The sequence below is a fragment of the Brassica napus genome, chromosome C4, assembly GCF_020379485.1.
Source record: "Brassica napus cultivar Da-Ae chromosome C4, Da-Ae, whole genome shotgun sequence".
NCBI classification, from domain to species: domain Eukaryota; kingdom Viridiplantae; phylum Streptophyta; class Magnoliopsida; order Brassicales; family Brassicaceae; genus Brassica; species Brassica napus.
In genome coordinates this window covers 42,235,724-42,261,112 of record NC_063447.1, presented here as the reverse complement: position 1 = coordinate 42,261,112, position 25,389 = coordinate 42,235,724, and the positions used below count along the sequence as shown (strand labels likewise).

Sequence of the window (25,389 nt, the reverse complement as noted above, 5' to 3'; positions counted from 1 at the left end):
CCAAACCTACAAATGACGCCAAGCTTCCTTTGGCAAATAACTTTTTTTTCATTAACCAATCTTTTTCCCCTACAACGTTTTCTTATGCAACTTCTCTGTTACTTTGATTCTCTATTGTCATTGTCTCTAAATAAATGTACTTGAGCGTTTCTCCACAGCTTTATCGAGCAGGCTCCTTGTGAAGTTGCCTCTGTGAGAGACTCATTGCACAGATGAGAAAAGAAAAACGTCAGATGTGAACGCAAAACATTTTGATCAATATTTTGTGTAACTAATCATCATGTCATTGTTAGTTATTAGTATAAGGTATTAAGATAAAGAAGAAGAAACCTAAATTGGACTTTTATTCAGACCATATAACTTCAGAACACAAGAATAGAGACAATTTCAAGTTTTTGTGTGCAATTTTAAATGCATCACATCAAACAAACTGAAAAAGACAACATAGCAGTAAAACAAAGATACTTTAAACGAAAGAAATGAGACTGAAAGAGCCCATCATGTTTGCGAGAGCAGAACTCATATCTAGCTGAAGCTTCTGAAGTTTAAGTTGTTCCCACAAAGCTGAATCTTCCACTTGCTATGTTGTTGCGTATACTCTGTCTCCAAAATCTGACCTCACTTTTGATATCTCTCCTCTCTCACCCAACCCAACAATCATTACAAGCAATAACCGGTTTCACCTGCATCGCTTTAAAGAACTCAGCAGCTTCTTCGATTCTCCCACTCAGTGTGTATGCAGTTACATTGAGTCCATGAAGCGTCAGTCTTTTTCTGACATCACTTCAAACAGATTCCTAGCAACATCTATGCCGTTATTCTGAGTCTCTGACAGTAACCTGTAATAACATTTCTATCTCTCAATTTTAAATTTTAGTACACTTTACAACATCTTTCACATGCATCATATCATCAACCTATGAGAACCTCCCCTTTGCTGTCCAGGAGACAACATTTCTCCTCTCTTGCATAATCTCAAACGCACTCCTGGCTTCCTTATTCATATCCCGTATTTTATAATACCCTGAAACCAAACCGTTCCAAGAAACGATGTTTCTCTCAGGACATTTCATTGAATATGTGGCGTGCTTGGAAAGTATCCAGAAACGATGGAGGTCCAGGAACCGGTTGCTTTGAAGCGCAGAGAATCGAAACACTTGCGAGCTTCATTGATTTGAGAGGCCAGAGATTTGGAAACTGGAATTGAAGGTGCAGTAGGTTCTGTGGGATTACGTGAACCCTCTTCAACCACGTATTGTGAATTTTACAGAGAACTTGGAAATGCGTAGTGGATGGGGGAGGAGGAGGGAGACGGGGAAGGAGAATCGGAGTAGATACGTGGTCTTGATCATTCTCTAGCGATCTGCAATGTTCAGTCAGATTCCAACACAAGGAGGGTTGTCTCATCATGGGGTTGGAACCGGAGCCAGCAGCTTGGTAGGGGAAAACCAGAAGAGCTGCCAAGATAAGTAGATAGTTTAGATGAAGAAACTCCGGATTCTGTATCAGCAGGGCGTGTGCATTCCTTGTGTGTAACAGATAAAGGAGAAGCTTGGGTTTGAAAAATAAACTTGATTTGGATCAAACATTATTGGGTTAATCATGTGTTGATCCAAAACTTAGCCCAAATTTTAGAAATATCATCCACTTCCTTAAAATAAAAATCTAGATATTCTTATAGAATTATCTAGATAATTAAGATAAAATAATCTAGATTTTTAAGTAGAATTTTCTAGATTTAAGATTAAAATATGTAAGATATTTTGTAATTTGGAGGCTATAAATACCTCCAATCTCTTCTCATTTTGTATCATCAAAAAATAATCAAGTTTGTAACAAACTTTCAAGTAATAATAAATCATCTTCTAAATTATAAAAGTTTTCTTTTCACAAAATTTCTTTCTTTTCAAACACTTAAACACTTTCTCCATCTTATAAAGTTTTTCATTCCAACAAAAGAATAGTAGACTCGGTTCAGGAAGCTCGGTTGATGAACCTGAACCGATGTTGCTGGAGGACGTTGTGGGTTGTGTTCTTCAAGCAGTTGCTGGCTTTGATCACAGCCTCATCTTAGTGTCTGATTGTCTATATTAATGTTGCTAGCTTTGGTAAACTTTCACTTTAACAAATGGAAATCTTGTTTGTCATCATTTTTTGTAAGAGCATAGAAATAAATCAAAAACATGTTACACCAATCACAGTATCTTGCCATTGTGGCTGAATAAAAAAAAGAAGTAAAAAAGGTGCGTAAGAAGTAAAAAAAATAGAACCCTCGCCTCCGACTCTTCTCATCTTTTTCCATCACTTTTGGACTATCACTTTTTGCTGCAAGAGTGAGTGAGGTTTAGAACGATGAATGGCAGTGCTTCTTGGTTCCTTAACTATCAAACACAGAAGACCACTCTTTGTTTGAATTATTTGATGAAGGTCTCACAGTTTCACTCAGATGTTTCACTACGTTACCTTATTAGAAATGAGCTTCTTAGGAAAACATTTAGCGTTAATGGTCCCTTGAGATACGGACAACGTGAATCAGTTAATTGCAATCTCATTGACAGGTAAAAGTAATTCTCAGAGTAGAACGTGTTGTTCACTTGTGCTATGTCATTGTGTTCCACTAGCTGAATGGCATTTGCGTCTACAGTCTGATAGATTTTTCTTCCAACTCAAGTAACCTACTACGTACATATGAACTCTAGCTATGGCTAATATGGTTCTGAGTCAAATTGGATCCCATATGTATGATTCCTGATGTGAAAATATATCTAACAAAAATATGTTTATGTTAACGAAGAAGACTCAAATTTAGGAAAAAACATTTAAAAAAAAATAAAAAAAATTTAATAGATTTAGGGAATATTTGGTTACAGGTTTTTTCCTAGATTTTCGGATTTTGTTTACAAATCTAGTAGAACTTACATTCTACCAAAGTTATAAAAGAGATGAAGTGGCAGATGTGGAAAAATGAGATCGTAGATAAAGAAAAAGTGCGAAGAAAGTATGTTCTGCCATAGATTTGTTTTTCTGTCTTAGTAGGTCGAAATGTTTTAGGTGTATTGTGCATTCTAAGTTTTCGTAGATGGTAGATTTGATATTCTAAGGCTTCGAATGGTAAAAGCAGTTCAAGCAGAGCAGATCAAGCAGATCATCATGCAGATCAAATGGATCAAGTGCAGATCAAGCAGATATTACAATTATTATAGCTAGTATAGCTATAAATTATTTTGATACAATTTTATATCATTGTTAGAATCTAAAATGATATAAATAAAATACCTTTTTAATGATATAAAATATGACTAAAACTAATTTATTTATGTAGATATTAGAAAATAATATAAATTTTCTATGATTTTTTTAAATTTGAATTTAAGAAAACTGGATTCTAATATCGAACCATGTCACGATTTTATCGAGTTTGACCGGTTTTGACTGAACTACCAGTTTAACTTAAATCTGATTTTAACACAACTGAGACCAGTTAGAAGAACGAGTCACAATCCGAACGGTTTGATCCACCGTTCCACCGGTCCGGTTTTCAAAACACTGATTACAGTTTATAATGATAAAAGCAATTTAAAAATAAAAGATATAATAAAATAATAAAATTTACAATAAAATACATAATATACTGATACAATACATCTATAACAATAAATATTTCACTAAAGTTACGTAACTATATTTTAAAAGTTAAAATATGAATAGTGATTAACCAAATATGTCTATCTGTCATTAATATATAAATATATAAATATATAAATATATATATATATATATATATACATAATTAAAAACACACAAATCATATAAATAATTTAGATAAGTGTTAAAAAATTTGTATTATAAAAGATGTAAACAAAATATAATGAAAATGTATTATTCATAGAGTAATATTAAATATATTAACGATTTGTAATAAAATCATTTATTGGTCAAAAAGATAAAAAAAATTGGTGAACATCTCCAAATGTGTAGTGGACAAATTTGCATGTAGGAAATCTGCCTTTCTCCTGCCTCCCATTCATAACCTAACACATTTAGCCTATTTTTGAATTTACTTTTCCAAATATTTTTTTTCATTCCAAAAACATTTTTCATATATGCACATGCTTAACTATTTCATATTTTATATTTTTCTTAATTTTTCTTAATTTTTTTTACATTTTAAATATATTAATATGAAATTTTATTTACAAGAAGGATAATAAAAATCTAAAAGTGACAAAATTTAATTTAGTGTACTTATTCCTTTTTGCAAAATTCCCTTCATTTATTACTCTCGGAACTCTCTTTTAATACTGTTAAACGATGTTTAAAATTTATGTTTAAAATTTTGGAACATTTTATACACATGCTGAACAAGTCTACACACTTACCTAGGCTAGATACCATCAATTATATGAACTATGAATAGCTTGATCTCTCACTATAAGGCATGTAGGCAAAGATTTTGTGATTCATATATTGGACGTCCAACTATCATTTACTCTTAGATTTCGTGGTTTCTATATTGCAGATTATACTGATTCTTTCTAGTTATACAAAGAAACAAAAAAAGCACACGTATACAAAATCACACTATAATGTTACAAGCTATGTCACAATAGATATAATCATATATGCTTTTATGATATTTCAAATACAATAAATCCTGAGAGACTATTTACATATTATACAGTTGGGGCCACATGCCAATCAACTAAGCTTGATACACTGTAGTTGTGTGAAGTGTTTTTGAGCTTCTAGATTTCCTGTTATCGTGGTGTCAACAACGATTTCATTGCAAGCCTTACTTGAATCTGATGCCTTGAATGATGTAAATAGTTGACAAAAAAGATCCATGACACATCCAAGAAGTGGAATATGCGTCACTTGATCCATTAACTGAAAGATGTGTAGATGTCTTGAAAATCTTTTCCGATGCAGAAGGAAGAAAATTGTATGAGATGAAGAAGAAAGGAGAAGAGAAGTGATTTTATATTGAAGTAAGGCTTGGTGACCAAGAATTACAAATAGATTGATTGGCTTGTTCCCCAAGATTCCAATGTTATTTCTCGTTCGTTGTATTGAACTCTAATTTGTCGTTTATGAAGGAGCTCAAATCTGTAGAGAAAATATATTAGTCTGTCTCTGTTCAAAACACAGCATAAAATAGTTTGAATTTTATGTAATTGGTGCAGTGCAGTTAGAAACATAAATGGGTTAAGCTGTTAATTAAGAACGAAGTAATGATAAATTAAGTAGTGAAAATCATATAAATATTATTTATACTATTTTTTTTTTTTGCTAAATATGTTAATATCATATAAAGAAGATTCGGTTATGGAACACCGTACTAGCAGGAATGAAGATTCGGTTATGGAGCAGGTTGTTGCGTTGCTTCCATAATTGAAAGATGGTGCTTTGAGTAACTATCTTTCTGAGAATTGAATTTAAGTAAAATAAATAAATTTTTGGAAACCAATGTTAAATTTAGAAAACTATAACTGTTAAACTAATACATAATTAACAATCGATTCAAATAAGAGAAAACTAGACCCTGACCCGCGCGCTAGCGCGAATATGAATTTTTGGTTTATGGTTATTTATTTAACTAAATGATGTATTTGTAATATTTGATGTATTATATTTATATTCACCAAGTAAATAATTTTTTTGGCATCTTAAACCATTTATTTATGATGAATATTCGATATCATATACAAAATTGAACAAATAGACGTAATTAGAGAATTGTAGACGATATATAAAAATAATGGTTATTAATGTAAAATATGAAGAAATATTATATCATGACTTAGTATGACATAAAAGATTATAAATTAGTTATACATGTTTAATGAAAATAAAATGATTTTTAAACTTCTTTGAAAAATTTAACATATAAAAAAGGGTGATGAATTAGTCATCAAATTGTAAATAATTTCATACTTTTGTTAATAATAAATTATTTATAGTCTTTGTTTTTCGTCAAGATAATTATTAAATGTCCATAACATTAATATGTTAAAAGGTCATATTATGAAAGCCCATGTTGTAACCGTTTTTTTCCGGGAAGTGTAACAAAAAAAAATTACCTTTAAATCTTCGTTTTGTTTAAGTTCTGTGTCGGTAAAAAATTAAAAAAAAATCTCTCTATCTTTTTCAATGTTCAATTTGAAGCTTATTATGCAAAAATTATACGCAAATATAGGTAATTGGTTGGAATCTCTATATCTTTATATTCTTATAAATTTTAAATTTATTGTTTCCTCTTCTGCAAGCAAATCAATTACCGAAATACTAGATCAATTGATTGGAATCAAATCTATTCTTATAATTAGTGTAATTATGGTTACAGTTTCTATATTTAATAGGTACATTAAAGATAAGACTTTGAAGATATTATGTTTTGATTAATAGAAGATATTGGATTTTAAGTTTGTATTTATTGATTTGTTTTTTTATAAAGCTTAGAAAATCAGTGGGATGATTGGTTGGTTGATACATCCTATAAAAAAACGAAAACTATAGGTGGTTTGACTATTGTACATCAATCGATGCATGATGTAAGTTGATTATATAAAACTTGAGCATGATCATTTCAAACTAAAGTATAGGTAGATTATATGCATTTGTTATATTGTAGTTAATATATTTTAAATATTACATAAGTCAAGTGATTCACGTTTTCGTAAAAATAAAATTCAAGTTCATTATTGGGCCGTACTCGTCCGTAATAAGCTACGTTAAATATGATGTATTTTTATGTTCATTTAATGACTTTAAGTTTAAATTTCATTAAGGAAAACTCATTAATTTAACTAGAAAAAAACAAGCATTAAAATAGGTAGGTTCATTTAATGACATTAAATTTAAATTTGATTAAATGAAAACTCATTAATTTAACTGGAAAAGACAAACATTAAAAGAGGTAGTTTAATTTAATTTTCAGTGGCATGGAATTGTAAATAAGTTAGAAAACTTAGGGGTATTTTTTAATGGGTACTTCTTTTTTAATAATATAGATAGTTTAACATGCTAAAAATATTAAATTATGATGAATAATTACTAAATACTAGTTAACAATATGAATGTATTTACATATTTGTAATATAAGTTAAAATAATTTGTAAGTATATATCCATGACAAATATATTCTAAAGTTTATGATTTTTAGAGATTTAAGAATCTTACAATATTAAAAGGGAGATATGCTAAGCTAAGCCAAAGAAAAAAAAATTCTCTACACCCTAATTGGCTATGTCACCTTAAAAATTCCACCAAACATATTTAGCCATGCCAGAGAAGCTAAACCAAAGAAAAAAAAAATCTCTACACCCTAATTGGCTATGCGTTTTCCTCTTCGTCTCTCTTGCTTTCATAAGAAACAAATCACCACCCTCCGTTATTGCCATCTACCATTTAGGAACAATAATGTATCAAACCCTCTTCAACATCTTCTCTCTCTCCAACCTAACTTTATAAACGGATGGCGAGATTGATTTAATTTTAACTGGTTTGACTAAGCTACTTTGATCGAGAAATTGGCTTGGATCATAATTGGTGAAGAGCCAGAGAGAAGTTAGATCTCTGTAATCGTCAGTGTTTTGTTAGACGATGCCGTTGAGGATGAAGATCTAGTCAATCAATATCAATTCACATGAACTCGACCGACTGCACCATGCTGAGTAAGTTAATATCAGTCTCATCCCGATAACATTTCTGAAAAGTGTTGTTTAAAACTCAGATATCAATTCATTTGACATTTGTTTTTATCAGCTTTTGATGGGCAAAGGTGCCTGCCTCTTTGACTGCCGAAAGCTCTATCGAGTTAGATCTTCTCTCTGTTTTTTCTGCCAGCAAAACTCAATCAGAGAGAGTTTGGTTCAGTACCGTAGTGTCTTTGTTCGTTTAGTTTATTGGTTTTAGATGGATGTCATTGATGGTTTCTCCCTCATGGCACACGAACTGGCTCGAGGAAATATATAACTCAACCACAGATCAGCTACAAAGCCATCTACCAAAAGCCCCTTCTCCTTACCTCTGTCTTCCTCTAATGAGCATTGCCAAGATCGCTCAGTAAGTAAACCTTTTACCTAATATGATCAGGCAACTCTGAGATCTGATATTTTGGTTTGTTTGCGGATTTCAAAGAATGCTGCTGGCGGGGAAATGATTTCTAACTCCATGGGACCATGTAGTGACCATTTGTTTGGAAATAAAATGGAACCTAGCTGCTGATGGTAATGTATCGATTCTTCTTTACTAACCTTAATTAGAACACTGAATTGATTGTGTGTCTGTGTGACATAACAGGATGTAGTCATGAGTTCTGCACAAAATGTGCGTTAGACCTAAGCACCACAAACATAACAACATCAAAGACATCACAAGCCACCCACACCAGGCTCAGTCCCATGCCCTCTCCGTCGCTACAGCATTGTCTCTTTCACCAAACTTTCCCATACAACAACAACAACAAGAACAGAAATATCATCAAGAACAAGTATGCCGAATGCAGCCACGGACGTATACCACAAGTTGTTCCTAAATAACTCGAATAAACAGTCCATGGAAACTCCTTCAGAAGCTTTTGTGGCTTCTACTCTATACGAAGTTGAAGAGGATAGAGTTGGTGTACCTCTTTTGAGTGAAATATATGAGGTACCATCGTTCTTTCCAGTGTTTTAAATATTTCATGTAAATGTTAACATTTTGAACCTTTAGAGTCCTTATATCCAATCTATATTTCTGTTCTGACCAAGGAACCAGAATGCTATTCATGACCTTGGTGAGGAGACATTGTTTCCCATGTTCTGAAATGGATATAAACTACAAAAGAACCTAAAGTTTTTAGCTGTTGCGTTTTACCGTTTTAAGTTTTACGTTTTAAGATTCGTAAAGAGTCTAAGTTATGTTTGGTTTTATGTTTTGTGCTCTATGTCGCTCTCTCTCTCTTTTCTTGCTGAGAATTCATGTACTGATGTCGATAACATATAGACCAGTTTTGTTTGGATTATTTTTCACACCCAGATTATAAGCGGAAGAAAGTTTCAACCCTCTAGGCTTCTTGCAGGTTCTTTGGAAGCTTGGCTTAAGATCGATCCCTCTCTGCTCCCCACTCCTATGAATTTTACAATGTCCGATTATTGTTACAAGCAAAAACAATGTATATGCTTATTATATATATGTTGATAAAAAATTATGCTTATTATATATATGTTCTCGAAATTGTTACTCCTAAATCCTAATGCTAAAATAATAAAATTAAATATTTATATGATTATGATCGCAAGTGATAGCTGTTTCTCACTTTTTCTGAGCTAAGAAAATACAAAAGATCGATTATTAGTTATTTGGTACCCGAAATTTTTTTATTGGCTTTTAGTTTCTTAGAAAATAACAAATGAAATACACAGCCATTAGAAGAAAAAAATATAGATATTTAGACTGATGTATGAAAATAAAGCATAAACAATTATCTAACAGAAAATCTTTTTAATAAAATCAATATTTATATAATTATGATAGCAAGATGACATTCGTTTTTCACTTTTTTTAGTTGACAAAAAACAAAAGATTGATTGTTGATTTGGTACACGAAAAGTTTTGATGCTCTTTAATTTTCAAGAAAATAGTTATTAACTACGTAGCTAAAAAAAAAGATAATTAGAATAATGTTTGGAAACTAAATATAAAAACTATCGAAATAAAAACTCTAAAAATTGCATAAGTTTCAAAATATATTTGTCACAGTAAAGTTAATTCTGTATTAAATCATTAGCAAAAATTATCCAGAAGAAAATTAATTTGATATCTAAGTTACTTCATTAAAAATATATATACATGTATATATATATATATATATATATATATATATATATATATATATATATTAATTAAGTCTTTAAAAATAAAACTCAGATATAAATAAAACTGAAATGTACTTTTTATGTAAATATGTTAACTAACAAAAAAAAAATATGTCCTATAAATATAAAATCAATATCAATATAAACTGGAAAAAAATCTCTTAAAAATTACATCACCATTACGAAAGATTGCCAAGTTATAAAACCAAAGGGCTAAACTGGAAACAACAATAACTAACATCAAATATATAAGTAAACATATTAGTAAAGACTAGAGAAATGCATTAAGTATAAAAAATGAAGATAACTTAAACTAAATATAATTAAACATATAGAAAAATGATTGAAAACATATAAATGGTAAATATAAATCATATAAGAAATAAACTTTCGAACTAGAGAGATTAAAATAAAGGTAGACGTAAACTTAAACCTAAATTACAATACGGAAATAAATTTATATCTAAGTAAATATACAATATAAAAATATACGATAAAAGTGAAATTCAATAAATAAATTTTATCGTAGGCTACATTTGTAAGATTAATTATGTAAGATGAAAACGGTACTTTCATAAATGTCCAACATTAAAAAGTGGAAAGAAAAATTATGTTGGTACTGAACATAAATCTTAAAATATATAAAGATTGAGAAATCACATTAATTAATCATATTTAATTTATTTTAAAAATAAATAATACTCCACAAACATTACTTAGAGTTTCAAATAGAGATTAACAAAAAAAAATACAAAAGAGTATAAATCACACAAGGTTAACAGACTGAGGCGAAGAAAACAAACATCAAATAAATTTCCAACCTTTAGTGGGGTAGTCATGCTATTCATTTTTCAGTTTCATAAACAGTAAATGTATTTTATTATATCGAAAGACACATGCAATAGAGTACAATAATTAACAGCTCATACTATAACTATACTAAAATATAAAGTAAAAATAATAAAATTATTTAATAAATAAAGAACTAACATAAATGAAAATTCAAAAAAATGCAAATAATAGTAAAATAATAAATTTACTGTATTTAAAATATATAAACCGCGCTAAAAATCTCTAGTAATATTAAAAGAAGTGTTTTGAATGATTGTTGTCGAACGACTCGAGTGGTAGTGGGCGAATCCACAAATGTTGACAAGTAAAAGAGAAAAAAGGTGAAATAGAAATTCGGTTATCTGGTGTTAAATAAATTCGGTTATCTAAGTTGAATCTACCAACACATAGAATTTCTCTACCAGCCCGAGATCTCGTATTCTACGATTCCTCTCTATTCCCCGATCAGATTTGGCCTCTTCTGGATATGTCAATGGCGGAAGATACCTCGCCCCAGCCCGTAAGTGACCTTTCCCTTAGATTCTGTGTCAATTCCAAAAGTCAATTGCTGATTGTGTAAATATATATTAGTTTGTGGAGGTGTTTTGTGAAATATCCGGCAAAGAGTACCGATTCACAGCTGGGACCAAGGCCGAGTTCGCTGTCTCCGTCATCAATCGGAAACTTGGTTCCTCCAAATCCAAATCCAAAGCACTTTACATCGAAGCGTCAAAGGAAGGTGAAGAGCCTATCAGTTTCGGGGATGGTGCTTCTCTTGTGAGTTACGGACATGGTTGGATGCTTAAGACAGTGATTGCCGATTCTGATTTGCCTGGTAATTTCAGATTCCAGAAACATGTGTCTGCTCTTTGTCTACAAATTGCTTCTCAGGCTGAACTGTTGCTAATAGTTCTCTATCTTTTGATGCAGGAACTGAGAAAGAGGGCCCTTTACAGAGACAGTTTCCTTCTGTGTTATCAACGGTATGTATCTTACCTAGTGGACATTGCATGTCTTTGTTCTGTTAGAATAGAGAATCATCTTTTTCACCTTCTCTTACCAAACTGAGTACAAAGAATCAGAGGAGAGGTATTAACCAAAGGGCCAAGGGTTAGTTTTAGAGAATCTTCAACTCTCTCAACCATAGTAAATGAAAGTCAAAGTGTAACAAATACAACTTGTGAGAAAGTTCGACTTGTAAGAACATTCAAAACTAAAAGCGACTTGTGAGACAGTAAAATCAGAATAAGCTTTTCTTTCACTAATAATTTATTCCCCTCACATAACTTCTCTAAGTTCGTTTTCTACCCTTTAGATCTTGTTTGGTATGTTCTTGTTTTTTTCAAATTGCAACCTTATTGTATATATTATGCTTCAGCATTGTACGGGTCCGTTTGCTTTGCAGGGTTCCAAAGATTCCAAGCCTGCAAAAGCTATGAAAGCAGAATTTGAAGGAGATCAAAGTCTGAAATACATTGGGAGGATAATGTTTGCATTTGTTTTGATGTTTATACTTGGTGGTCTCTTCACCGTAGCTCTTGAGAACCTTCCTAGACTGATTTTACTCTTTACCAATCCTTCCATGTAACAGTTGACACTTTTCCAAGCACAGATATTTTGTGATGTTTTAGTAGTTAATAAGGCTGTTAGTTATTTTCTATCAAGGGACCCATTTATAGAACATCTCGTGAAGAGCCCATCAGTTTTGGGAATAATGTTTATCTTGTTAATTATGGACATGGTTGTAAATTAATACAGTGATTGATGATTCTGATTTGCTTGGTAATTAACTTCTTGTGAATTTCTTGGTAGTTAACTTCTTGTGAATTTCAACATTTACATTCGAGAAATGTCTGGAAATCTAAAACGATCTGCGCGCAAATACTTCTCATGGTCTTCCAATCAACCTGTGTACATAATAGCAATACATCATTTCCGTTTAGCTGCAATTTCAATTATTTAGGTCACATAAAGTTTTGTGCTTATGTCTTTGTATATGGTGGTCACAAGATGCAGAAGATGGAATGTTAAGAATATCAGATTCTTAGGCTTGTGAATTTTCCTCTCTTATATATAAATGGAGAAAAAAAAAACTTCAAAGAGATATTTGCAATTTATTGTTTTTTACGGCTGAAATATGACATTGTTGATTCAAGTTTTTACTTTATAAACAGTTTTTTTTTTTCGTTTTTGGATATCAAAGGTTCATTCTATTACTCAAATTAAGCTTATTTCCATATTCGTTCATGGTGTGTAAACATTCTTTCAAATGAGTAATGTGGTCCGCAGCGATCAATGACTTGACGAGCATGTTGTCCAATGTATACTTCCCCGGTGATTCCAATTTTGTCGGAAAACAATTTGATGAATCGAGTAGTGAACACTATTAATGAAGTTTTTGTTATAAATCATTACGTGGATGGCTCATAACCAATGACCATGTCTAGGCCCAACCGTGGCCGTGACCAAGAGGAGAGAGAGTCGGCGTCCGGAGGCGAGAGAGTCGGCCTATCTCTTGACCGACCTTAGATCTAGGATGTTTTCCATTTATCTGTTTTAGATCTTTTCCTATTTCATGTTGTATTAGGTTTTGGATAATTTCCTTTTTCCTATACTTTGTAATCCTTATATAAGGAACCTCTATTATTCATTAATAATACACAGACAAAATTCTCCATTCTTTTACAACACGTTATCAGCACGATCGTCTCTAGATCCCTGAGACAAATCGAAACCTCTAACCCTAAAAGCCAAAACCGGCGACCACAACCCAAAACCCTAATCTCGTTCTTAGTTCAATCAAGAACTCAGTTGATCCCTCTTGATACCTAGACGTTCTCAGATCACGTTCTCAGCTCAGAAGAACCCGTGCAGTCCGCGATCAAACCCGAGACGACCCGATCTCCGCGCAGCTCGCAGCCGAGACACGTCCAGCCCGCGATCGTCCCATCCGCGACCCGATTGGAGTCCACAAGCGTCCGATCGATTCTCTCTCTCTATCTAAAGGTGGTCCGGTTCTAAACCTCTACAAAGCAAAGGTATAACTTGATATGAGAACCTAGATTAATCAAAACCCTAATCCATTATTATGGAAACCTTGTTCTTGATCAAAACCCTAAAACCTACAATCTAAAATCTACAATCTTATGACTAGTAATATAGAAATCGATTCCCTAGAACTCAATTGATTGTTCCTGATTTGATTTTGAGAAACCCTAATTATTGGAATCGAAACCCTAAACCCTAAAGGACTGAATCCGATTTTAATTGATTGAATGTTTGTTGATCTAAGGTTTTAGGATTGTTAGATTGATTGAAGTAATATGATCTAGAACTTGAATCCTAAAGGCCTTGAAACCTTAATCTTGAAATTGAATCCTACTGGTGTTCAAATCGGAAACCCTAGGATTGTTTGCATACATATAAATTTGAATTGAATTGCATTCAAATTGTTTAATGAAATCGACCAACATGTAGAAACATAATGAATTCGAATCTGATTGCATTGAAATTCATATGGCCGTGTGGCCTTAATCCCTCTAGCACTTGTAGAACCAAATATTAGGATTGTTCGCACCATGGTCAATTTAGTTTTACATGTACGATCCTATTACTTGTTTACCTAGTCGTGCGGCTTGTTTGTTCGTACCATGGTCGATTAGATTGATTGTTTTCTCATAGATGCGTAAGACAAGTTTGTGGCCGAGCTTGTTATACCATGCGGCCACATGATCACATTGTGAACCTAAATTAAAAATGATAATGTGATTCAGATGTCGAAAATCTCAAATAGAGACTACGCAGCCCTTAATCTCTCCGGAGATAACTACTTGCAGTGGGCGCTAGATACAAAGATCAGCTTAAGGTCAAAAGGACTTGGTGATACAATCATCAAGGGCAACAATGAGACCGATAAGAATCGGTACATGGCTATAAGTATTATACGCCATCACCTCATTGAAGGTCTAAAAGATCAGTACATTACGATGGAAAATCCACTAGAGCTTTGGGATGCTTTACAGCATAGATATGATCACCAGAAAACAATGTTACTCCCAAAGGCCAGAAATGACTGGAAGAATCTAAGATTCATGGATTATAAGTCAGTGGATGAGTGCAATTCGGTCTTGTTCAAGACAGTCTCGATGCTGAGACTTTGTGGTGAAGTAGTAACCGAAGAAGAGTTGCTCGAGAAAACATTCTCTACGTTTCATTCCTCAAACATAATCCTGCAGCAGCAGTACCGAATGAAAGGCTTCGCCATATACACTGATCTGATCCCGTGCCTGCTACTGACCGAGGCAAACAATGAGCTCCTGATGAAGAACAGTGAAGCTAGACCTGTCGGATCTGCCACGTTACCAGAGGCCAATGAAGTTGAAAAGAAAAATCCCAACGAGTGCAATTACATCCAAAATGATAAGAGATCACATGGAAAAGGCCGTGGTGGATACAGAAACGTGACAATTACTCGAACGGTCAAGATAAGTACTTGGCCGGCCGGAAAGGAAACCACAATAACCGTGGTCGTGGTTCCAATCCCGGCCGTGGTCGAGGCGGTTATGGACGAGGTCGAGGCGGTATATCCAAACCGTCTTACTCAACCAAATCCGTCTGTCACAGATGTGGGATGAGCAACAATTGGGCCAAGAACTGTAGAACTCCTAAGCACTTATGTGAGCTCTACCAAGAGAGTCTTAAGGACAAGAACCCGGAGGCTCATATGGTCCATGATTCTGGTTATGAGGCTGATAAAGAATCCGATGTTGCAAATGACGACCTGATGGATTTTGAGACTTCTGATTGTCTCAAAGACTAAAATTTTCGATACGACTTGTTTTATTGCTTTATGATTGTTTTATGATTGATTTGGTGTTTTTAATTTCGGTGTTCTGCAACTTAAATAAATGAAAGTTTTGAAGTCTCTGAGAAATGAAATCTTACTTATAGAAATGAATGACGAGATGAGCATACTCGTGGTGGATAGTGGCACAAGTCACACAATACTTAGAGACAAAAGATATTTCTTAAATCTCACAATGCAAAGTGTAAACATACACACCATTGCAGGTATAGCCGGCCTGATTGAAGGTCACGGCCAGGCATATGTATTGATGCCTAAGGGCACTCATCTAGAGATCAAAAATGCCTTGTATTCCCCAAGCTCTAAAAGGAGCCTATTGAGTTTCAAAGACATAAGATTGAATGGTTTCCATCTTGAAACATGGGAAGAAGGAAATAAAGAATTCCTTAACATAATTTCGATCAACAAAGGCTAAAAAAGGATCCTAGAAACCTTACCTTCAATGTCTACTGGCCTATACTATGCAAAGGTCAGTATGATCAAGGCTAATGCCTGCGACAATTTCACCTTATGGCATAACTGGCTTGGCCATCCCGATACTAACATGATGCGAAAGTTGATGATGAACTCACAAGGGCACACGTTCAAAGGAGTTGTCCCATACAATCTCACATGTGCAGCATGTGCACAAGGGAAAATCATAACCAGGCCATCACCACCCAAAGTTAATAAAGAGATTATAAATTTTCTGGAAAGGATTCAGGGAGACATATGTGGACCAATACACCCACCTAGTGGGACATTTCGGTATTTCATGGTCCTGATTGATGCATCGACCAGATGGTCGCATGTCTGTCTACTGTCCACACGGAACTTGGCATTTGCACGCCTGCTTGCTCAGATAATAAGACTGAGAGCACACTTTCCAGACTTTCCTTTAAAGACTATACGTCTAGACAATGCTGGCGAGTTTACGTCCCAGACGTTTAATGACTATTGTATGTCCATGGGGGTAAGTGTAGAACACTCCGTGGCACATGTACATACGCAGAACGGCTTGGCCGAATCGTTCATTAAACGTATCCAGCTGATAGCCAGACCATTGCTCATGCGGTCTCAGCTCCCAGTATCGGCGTGGGGACATGCCGTATTACATGCAGCAGAACTGATTCGCATCAGGCCATCTAGTGAGCATAGATATTCGCCATCCCAGTTACTCACGGGTCATGAGCCAGACGTGTCCCACATCAAAACATTTGGATGTGCCGTTTACGTTCCAATTGCTCCACCACAGAGAACGAAAATGGGACCACAAAGGAGGATGGGAATATACGTAGGATATGACTCCCCGAGCATTATAAAGTATCTTGAGCCAACAACCGGTAATTTGTTTAAGGCCAGATACGCAGACTCACAGTTTGATGAGTCCACATATCCGACCTTAGGGGGGAGATAACGGCCGGTTGAGCAAAGAAATCAAATGGTCTCGACCATCAATATCTTGGCAAGATCCTCGGACTAAAGAATGTGATATGGAAGTCCAAAAGATTATACATCTTCAAAAGCTAGCTAATCAACTGCCAGATTCATTTGCTGACCCAAATAGAGTGACAAAATCGTATATCCCGGCTTGTAATGCACCAATACGAATAGATGTCCAGAACGGACAAAGTCAAGTGGCTAAAGAGTCTAAACAACGTCTCAAATGTGGTAGACCTATTGGTTCCAAAGATAAACAGCCTCGGAAGTCCAAGAGAGGTGCCGGATCCGAGAGCATCAAGGAAACCGTCCAGAACATTGATGGACCGGCCGAGCCGACCCAGACGGTCGAGCCAAGTGAGCCGGCCATACCAAATGATCCGACCATTCCAAATGATGGGGTTCGGGACGCCGAACTTCATGGGACACAAGGGCCGGACAATCAAGAGATCTCTATAAACCATATAATGTCTGGAACGAAATGGAACAGAAATGATATCGACGTCGATGATATTTTTGCTTATAAAGTAGCACTTGAGATCATGGAAGAAGATGAGGATCTAGAACCCACGTCCATATATGAATGCATGCAAAGATCAGATTGGATCAAATGGAAAGAAGCTATAAACGTGGAGTTAGAATCATTAAAGAAAAGAGGCATTTTTGGCCCTATAACCGTGACACCTAGAGATGTCAAACCAGTGAGATACAAATGGGTCTTTATGAGAAAGAGAAATGAGAAAAGAGAAGTAGTGAGATACAAAGCACGGCTTGTAGCACAAGGATTCTCACAGAGACCAGGAATAGATTATGAGGAAACTTATTCCCCTGTGGTGGACGCAACTACATTACGATATTTGATCAGTCTGGCCGTGAAAGAAAAGCTTGATCTGCGCCTAATGGATGTAGTAACTGCGTATCTGTACGGTCCACTGGATAATGAAATTCATATGAGAGTTCCAGAGGGTATTGAGCTCAAAGATAAGAAAGGTTCTCGAGAACAGCATTGTATTAAGCTGAACAAAGCCTTGTACGGTTTGAAACAATCAGGTCGAATGTGGTACAATCGATTATCAGAGTACCTAATGAAAGAAGGTTATAAGAACGATCCAAAAATCCATGTATCTTTATAAAGAGATTTGACAGCAAGGGCTTCGTGATTATGTCTGTCTATGTGGACGACCTGAATGTGATTGGAACCCCTGGAGAGATTTCCCAAACGGTCGAATGTCTAAAGAAAGAATTCGAAATGAAAGACTTAGGAAAAACTAAGTTCTGTTTGGGACTGCAATTTGAGTATGTGGATAATGGAATCCTTGTGCATCAAAAGACATATACAGAAAATATACTCAAGCAGTTCAATATGACAAGGCTCATTCCTTGTCGAGTCCTATGGTCGTGAGGTCCTTAGACCTTGAGAAGGACCCATTCGGACCAAGGAAGCCGGACGAGGATATGCTCGGGCCGGAAATACCTTATCTAAGTGCCATTGGAGCCTTAATGTATTTGGCTAGCCATACTAGACTGGACATAAGTTTTGCCGTGAGTTTACTGTCTAGATTCAGTTCATGTCCGACACTTAGGCACTGGAACGGAAAAAAATATCTGTTCAGATATCTGCAAGGAACAACCGACCTCGGTTTGTTCTATACGAGCCAACCAGGAGATAACTTGGCCGGGTATGCAGATGATGGGTACTTATCTGACCCACACAATGCTAGATCTCAGACAGGTTACGTGTTTATACACGGTGGGGCTGCGGTAAGTTGGCGGTCCACGAAACAAACCTTAGTGGCAACATCATCTAATCATGCCGAGATCATAGCCATGTATGAAGCAAGCCGAGAGCTTGTGTGGTTGAGGAACATGACCGGCCATATCCTAAGGGAGAGTGGCTTGGCCGTGGGAAAGGAAAAGGAAGAACCAACGATCATCTATGAGGACAATGCAGCTTGTATAGCTCAGCTCAAAGATGGATACGTTAAGGGAGATAGAACAAAACACATCTTGCCTAAGTTCTTCTTCACCCACGACCTGCAGAAGGGTAAAGAAGTTGAAGTGGTTCAGGTTCGGTCCAGTGATAATTCGGCCGATCTGTTCACTAAGTCTCTGCCAACCTCAACGTTCAGGAAGCTGGTTCATCAGATAGGAATGCGCCAGTTGAAGGATCTTCAGTGATACCTTCATCAGGGGGAGTGTCATGTGTTGTACTCTTTTTCCTGTCTACGGTTTCCATTTTTTCCCACCTTGGGTTTTTGGTTTTCCTAGAGAAGTTTTAATGAGGCAACGTCGTGCATGATACAAACCCATATGGTTATGTCATCCAAGGGGGAGTGTTATAAATCATTATGTGGATGACCCATAACCAATGACCATGTCTAGGCCCATGTCTAGGCCCAGCCGTGGCCGTGACCAAGAGGAGAGAGAGTCGGCGTCTGGAGGAGAGAGAGTCGGCGACTGAGGAGAGAGAGTCGGCCTATCTCTTGGCCGACCTTAGATCTAGGATGTTTTCCATTTATCTGTTTTAGATCTTTTCATATTTCATGTTGTATTATGTTTTGGATAATTTCATTTTTCCTATACTTTATAATCCTTATATAAGGAACATTTATTATTTATTAATAATACACGGACAAAATTCACCATTCTTTTACGGCAGTTTTTGATTTTTTTTAGTTATTATAAGTGGATAAATATAGAATGTGGGCAAGCGATTAATTTATTAATATTAATATCTAAGGGGGACAATATATATGGAATCACGATATAATAGGTTGGGATAATTGTCACGATACGATAGATATATTATTAGGTTGATAAAGATATATTTAACAAATAATTAATTGATGATCAAACATTAAAAATCACGCATGAAAAGGCTTGTAACCTCTGTTTTAATAGGTCTTATTGAATATGATTTATACTCAAGATTAAATATTTAATATAGTGGTAAAGTAAGGATTGAGTAAAAATGTAATACATACTTGAAAGGGAAAATGGTCATATAAAATCCCAACTTTAAATTTTTTGGCCATTTAAATTATCAACTTTTGCATATACAACTTAAAACACCAAGTTATGTTTGACTTTCATTTTAAATCCCCCAAATTTTGCTGACTAGCCAAAGTAGGCATGCCGTTAAGTAAACTAACAGAACTTAGAAATAGAGTTAATTAGTAGTTAAAAATTATTTTCAAACAAAACGATATCATTCTGTTCGCTTTGGTTTGAAGAAAGAGAAAATTAGTCATAAAAAGCTTGATATTTTAAAATTTTGGTCTCTATAAGTACCAACTTTCGTCTGAACAATTTAAAGAACCAAGTTGTATTTAATTTCATTTTAAGTCCTAAACTTTTTTTTGATCAAATCTTATATTGATTAATCAAAGAATGGATGGGCATTTACATATAGAAAGTGAAGACTAGACCTCTATAATTGTTTGCAAAGAAAGGTAAAAAATATAAACCCCTCTGAACATCAACGAGTATAGAGTTCCAGCCAACAGCGAAGTAGTCCTGCTAATTTATGATTCCCTGTGTACTTCAAAGAAGAAATCTTATTGCTAATGGATTTATCTATATGTCGCACCATAATTTCTGTGGTCAGCCAAGGTCCTTGGTGTCTACGTGAATTGTGTTCTCTCCATACCAGATATATAGTAGTGTGAAACGCCAGTCGCAGTAGTATGATATCCAGCTTGTTTCGGTCGGTGAAGCCGCTTCACTGATGTCACCGTGTTATTCCAGTCCGGTGACGCAGAGGATCTCAGGATGTTAGCTGTTAATGAAGACCAGATAGTAAACGTGACAGGACAAGCAAAAAACAAGTGATCACTGCTCTCTTCTCTTTCTCCACAACATACAACCTTGAATGATGCCCCATTTTCGCATTCGCACACCAGTGGATAACCTATCTTTAAAAGCCAGCCAGACAATGAAAGCATGCCGTAGGACTCCTTGAAGATACCAAAGAAGTTGATACCAAGGGACTTCCTGACCTCTCACTCTAATCTGTTCCCAAGTTCTCACAGTAGAGAAGTGATCCTTATACTCATCATCCTTATGTCTCCAAAGAATGACATCCATTCCCAAATTCGCATCAGGTCTCTGAGCACTCTTATTTTTTTCGTACATAGTAGAGAAAACTCTCCTACCACGACTCCTCATGGTCCAAATTCCATTAGTGCAGGTCTCAGAAACGCTTGCATGACGAGGACTACCGAGATATCGCATCCCCAACTCCCTTGTTGCATCAATAATTCTTCCTGCGCCTAACCAGTCACCGAACAAGAAAAAAGTGGACTCACCATTACGAATTTCTCATCTCATAAATGAAAAAGCCTCAGGTCTGAGTTTAAGTAGTTTACGCCAAAGCCAAGAGTCCTTGTTTGATTCCTTTACATCCCAGAATGATCCCATTTCAATCAATTTAATCCGAGCCCAAGCGACCCATAGAGACCCTGATAAAGAGAAAAATCTCAAGATAAGCCCTAAAGCAAAGACTTTAGCTTCCCAATTCCCAAAGTCCTTCACACTTAGGAAGACAGAGCTCATCCCAAGATACTTTTGCCTTATGATGATCGTTAGGCGAACCAGACCACAGAAATGCACTACAAAGACTTTATATTTCATTCAGACATGCTTTTGGCAATAAAAATGCTGTACACCAGAAGTTAATCACACTAGATATGAATCTTAAACTTGTGTTGAGTGAGCCAAATTAGACACATTGTTAAGTAGATTAACATAACTTAAAATAGATTTATTTAGTCATTAACAACTATGATCATTAAGCAAGTTTTGTGTTTTAATTTCATTTTAAATCTTGAAATTTATTGAGCCGAATTAGACACATTATTAAGTAGATTAACATGACTTAAAATAGATTTAATTAGTCATTAATAATTACGCTAAGAAAAGTTATATATTGATCAAGTAATATTTATATAAGTAATTAAAGTAATTAATTATCCATTAATTTAAACAATACTAGGGTCGGCCCGCCCTACGGGCGGAATATACTTTACTGGTGATTTAGATTATTTTTTTTTGTATAATTTTATGGATTGTGTTTTAGGTTTGTATTTGAAAGAGATATGTATGATACACTACAAAAAATTATCAGAAAAACAAATGATATATTAATCTTTGTTAAGCAAATGGAAATCAACTAAAAGATATATTGTAATTTCATGTATATGTAAAAATATGCAGTTTACTCTAAAATTTAAACAATTTTAGTTTTTACTATTGTTTCTGTTGGTCTTATTAGAAATCAAAGGTTTGATAAATTAATTTTAAAAAATTATTTTTTCATTAATGTAATTATTTTACATTTTTAGTGTTTGCTATATTTTTATTATAAAAGCAAGTAAATAAAAATACTTGTTACAGTTGAAATTCAATACATAAATTATGAATTATGTTCATTCTTATATATTTGTTTTTGAGTGTGTTGGTATTTTTTTATATATTTTTAAACCTATTGATTTAGATAATGTGAAAAATGAATCAATTTACAATTTGTTTTCTAAACTTCGTTAAATAACATAACAATCTAAAATTGATTATTTAAGTATACATACATTTTATTAAAACATTTATCAAATAAACCATATCATCCAAACTTTTATCAAATAAACCATATGAAGAAGCCAATGTCGTACTACACTTTTGGATTAAGTAACACTCGTTCATTTAAGCAGGATTTTTTAAAATTCTATTACTGTGAAATTAATAATTCCTTATAGTAAATTTCGATGTTACAAAAGATAATGTATCTTTACGTTAATGGAATTTAAACCAATATATTTTTTGGTTAAGTTCTTAAAGAACTTTACAAAGCATATATAAACGTTGGTTAAGCTTCTGTTGCAGAGGTATTTCGAATTCATGTACATGATACTTCAAGTACCCCTCGTTGTAATACCCATAACTTACTGGGATGACTTGTCCTACGCACTCGATATAGATAGGCCTTCCATCTTCATAAATTTCATGGTTTCCTTGATAGTAGTGCATTATGATGTTGACCAACTCTTTGAACTGAAATCTTGTTTCGAGCAATAAAGCCAAAAACTTTATTAACTTGGGCATGCTACTATGTACTCCTTTCTGTAACATCTAAGACCAAATATAATATCAGTTACTTACCTACATACCTTTATAATGCGATATGTTCCAAATTCATTCTTCCATTTAAACATTTCTTCCCATGCTGTGACAGTTTTGTTGATGTTGAATTCCATTGTTTTGAGAAACGTAATAGTGGTGAAACAAAACATATTAGAAACAAATAATGAATGCATTTATAAAAGTCAAAATTTTCTCACGATACTATACCCTAACGGAATATGATAATGATTAATTTTGATTGGATTAATATATTAGAAACATAGCTAGTGGTGTTTTAACGTTTGTATTTTCCAGAATCCCATTATATTCTTAATTAACCTCTTTATAAATACTTTTCGAAACAATTTAAAATTGTAGAGTATTGTGATGTAAAACAGAGAAAACATACAATATATGATATCAATAACTAATACATTCTATATTGCTTCACCAAAGCAATAAAATATTTAACTAACACCAATCTTTATATCAAATGATAAATAATCTCTCATATGTCGTACTTGGCATGTAGGATACTCTGTTCATTTGTGAATAAGTTCCTAAAGATCAACGAAAGTTTTGACCTTTACTAATCGATTGAAGCTCTTTCTAAAATACTCGCTCGTGATCAAATACATATTTAAAGGCTTCTTACTTACAAAACCAGGTCATGAAACTGTGAAGCACTTTAATCTATTTCTAAAAACACTTCTCTATCTTTTCAGCTGACAATTATTTCCAGTTATTATAGTGTATTAAATCTTGAAAACCTTATCTCGGTACGGGAACGGTGTTGCGACTTTATAATCTCTCCATATTCCCGCCGTAAGGATTGAAACTAATCGGGGCTTCCCCAGATCGATTATCTTCTTAAACATAGACTCAACTCATATCTAAGAATCCATGTTCCCGATTTTCCTTTTTCCTAAGCTAGCAGAACCAAGATCCTGATTAAAAAAAAACACTTTAGGTTCAGTCTGAGTGGGGGTACCGCGATTATCCCACGATAGAGCGACTGAAATCAAGTCATAGATGTACAATTCAGAACTAATTCATGAAACTCCTTACGAAACAGGGAACGGCGCCATGATCTGCTAAAGAACAGAGCCACCACAGAGGCTCTCTCTTTATTTCTTCCTCATCACGGGTGGAAGCATCCTCACAAACATATTATTACAGTCGACAGAGATGGAATTGAACCTTGTAGCAGCGTCGACTGTCAGTAAGAAGCTTGAAGAAGTTGGTCAAGATTATCTCAGTGTTTTTACAAAAAAAAAGAGAAAATTATCTATATGATCATAAAGAAAAAGTAGATATATGCGTACATTTTCATTAATCAAGAGCAAGTCAAACCCCATGAGTTCTCCAGATTTCTTGATGTTCTGCCTCCCAAAGCCGCGTCAAAACCTTCTTAGAAGCACGGCCACTCTTCAGATGGAAAGCAGGATTGGAGCGGTTACCATCTTTGGAAGCTCTTTTCTGAAAGGGGTAGTATAAATAATACGGTGAAAGTATGAGATTTGGAGAGTTCTTCATCCCTTATTTATAGATGTGCGAATTAAGGTATTTGCAAAGTAGTGGTGGGAAAGAGTAATTAAAATCAATTTAGTGGGAGAGACGGTAGCAGAGAGTTAAAAGGAGATTCTTTATGACATGTTTGAATGACGATTAACGTTACAGATACATTCTCACATAGACGGCTGCAAAATTAGGGATTGGAGAAGAGAGGCAATTTCAGAAGGAGATGAAAAAAACGGGTTTAACCCATATAATAAAAAAAAACGACGCGTTTCAAATATATTTACTCACTCTCTATAGATGGGCTTGTAAAATAAGGACTATGAATGCAGACGAAGCTCAAACTAATGTACACCAGAATAACACATGTCGGCACCAGGATCAACGACTTTCTGACCTGGAATTAGACGTGGAGGGCTTTAGGAGTGAAAGAACAGTCTTTTATATATATAGATAGATAGATAGATACTAAGACCGGCCCGCCCTACCGACGGGATACATTTTTTTTACAAATTAAATATTTAGATTAAATATTTAATATAATTTTTTATTAATTAAAAGTATATATATTAGTTAAATTTTGTACATGTTATTGTATTTGAATACTAAATAAACCATGCTATCTGGAAAATATTACTTGTTTTAAATATATGGTTTTTCTGGTTAAAAGTTTTAAGATGATTTTCTTTTGTTAAGTAATCTATGTTTTAATTATACATTAAGAATTTTCATAATAATTTAAAATTATTTATGAAAACTCTTTTACAAAAAAAAAATTATTATGTG

General features: G+C 34.3%; 2 protein-coding genes and 1 long non-coding RNA gene across 4 annotated transcripts; all 3 read left to right on the top strand.

The window, feature by feature from the left end:
• The first annotated feature begins 7,302 nt into the window (after window positions 1-7,302).
• LOC106409070 lies at window positions 7,303-9,268 on the top strand. Of its 2 annotated transcripts, none has more exons than XR_007322493.1 (5): window positions 7,303-7,673; window positions 7,765-8,064; window positions 8,140-8,228; window positions 8,302-8,649; window positions 9,019-9,196. It is a non-coding gene; the product is annotated as an uncharacterized LOC106409070 (long non-coding RNA). The 2 variants fall into 2 exon arrangements; XR_001281921.3 differs by having other exon boundaries at window positions 7,307-7,673; window positions 9,062-9,268.
• A 1,701-nt stretch (window positions 9,269-10,969) lies between these two features.
• Window positions 10,970-12,474, top strand: BNAC04G30190D. The gene is made up of 4 exons (XM_013852334.3): window positions 10,970-11,208; window positions 11,280-11,523; window positions 11,619-11,671; window positions 12,094-12,474. Exons 1-4 carry the CDS (start codon window positions 11,176-11,178, stop codon window positions 12,274-12,276), a joined length of 513 nt encoding a protein of 170 aa, XP_013707788.1. The 5' UTR covers window positions 10,970-11,175; the 3' UTR covers window positions 12,277-12,474.
• Window positions 12,475-14,734: 2,260 nt separating this feature from the next.
• LOC106408443 lies at window positions 14,735-15,322 on the top strand. The gene has a single exon (XM_013849219.1). It carries the CDS (start codon window positions 14,735-14,737, stop codon window positions 15,320-15,322), a length of 588 nt encoding a protein of 195 aa, XP_013704673.1.
• Window positions 15,323-25,389: the final 10,067 nt, after the last annotated feature.

Bases quoted from the DNA above. Each gene is read 5' to 3' on its own strand.
- BNAC04G30190D (XM_013852334.3), top strand. From the start codon at position 11,176: ATGTCAATGGCGGAAGATACCTCGCCCCAGCCC. The intron at 11,524-11,618 runs GTAATTTCAGAT...CTTTTGATGCAG, and splicing joins TGCCGATTCTGATTTGCCTG to GAACTGAGAAAGAGGGCCCT. The intron at 11,672-12,093 runs GTATGTATCTTA...TTTGCTTTGCAG, and splicing joins TTCCTTCTGTGTTATCAACG to GGTTCCAAAGATTCCAAGCC.
- LOC106408443 (XM_013849219.1), top strand. From the start codon at position 14,735: ATGTTACTCCCAAAGGCCAGAAATGACTGGAAGAATCTAAGATTCATG.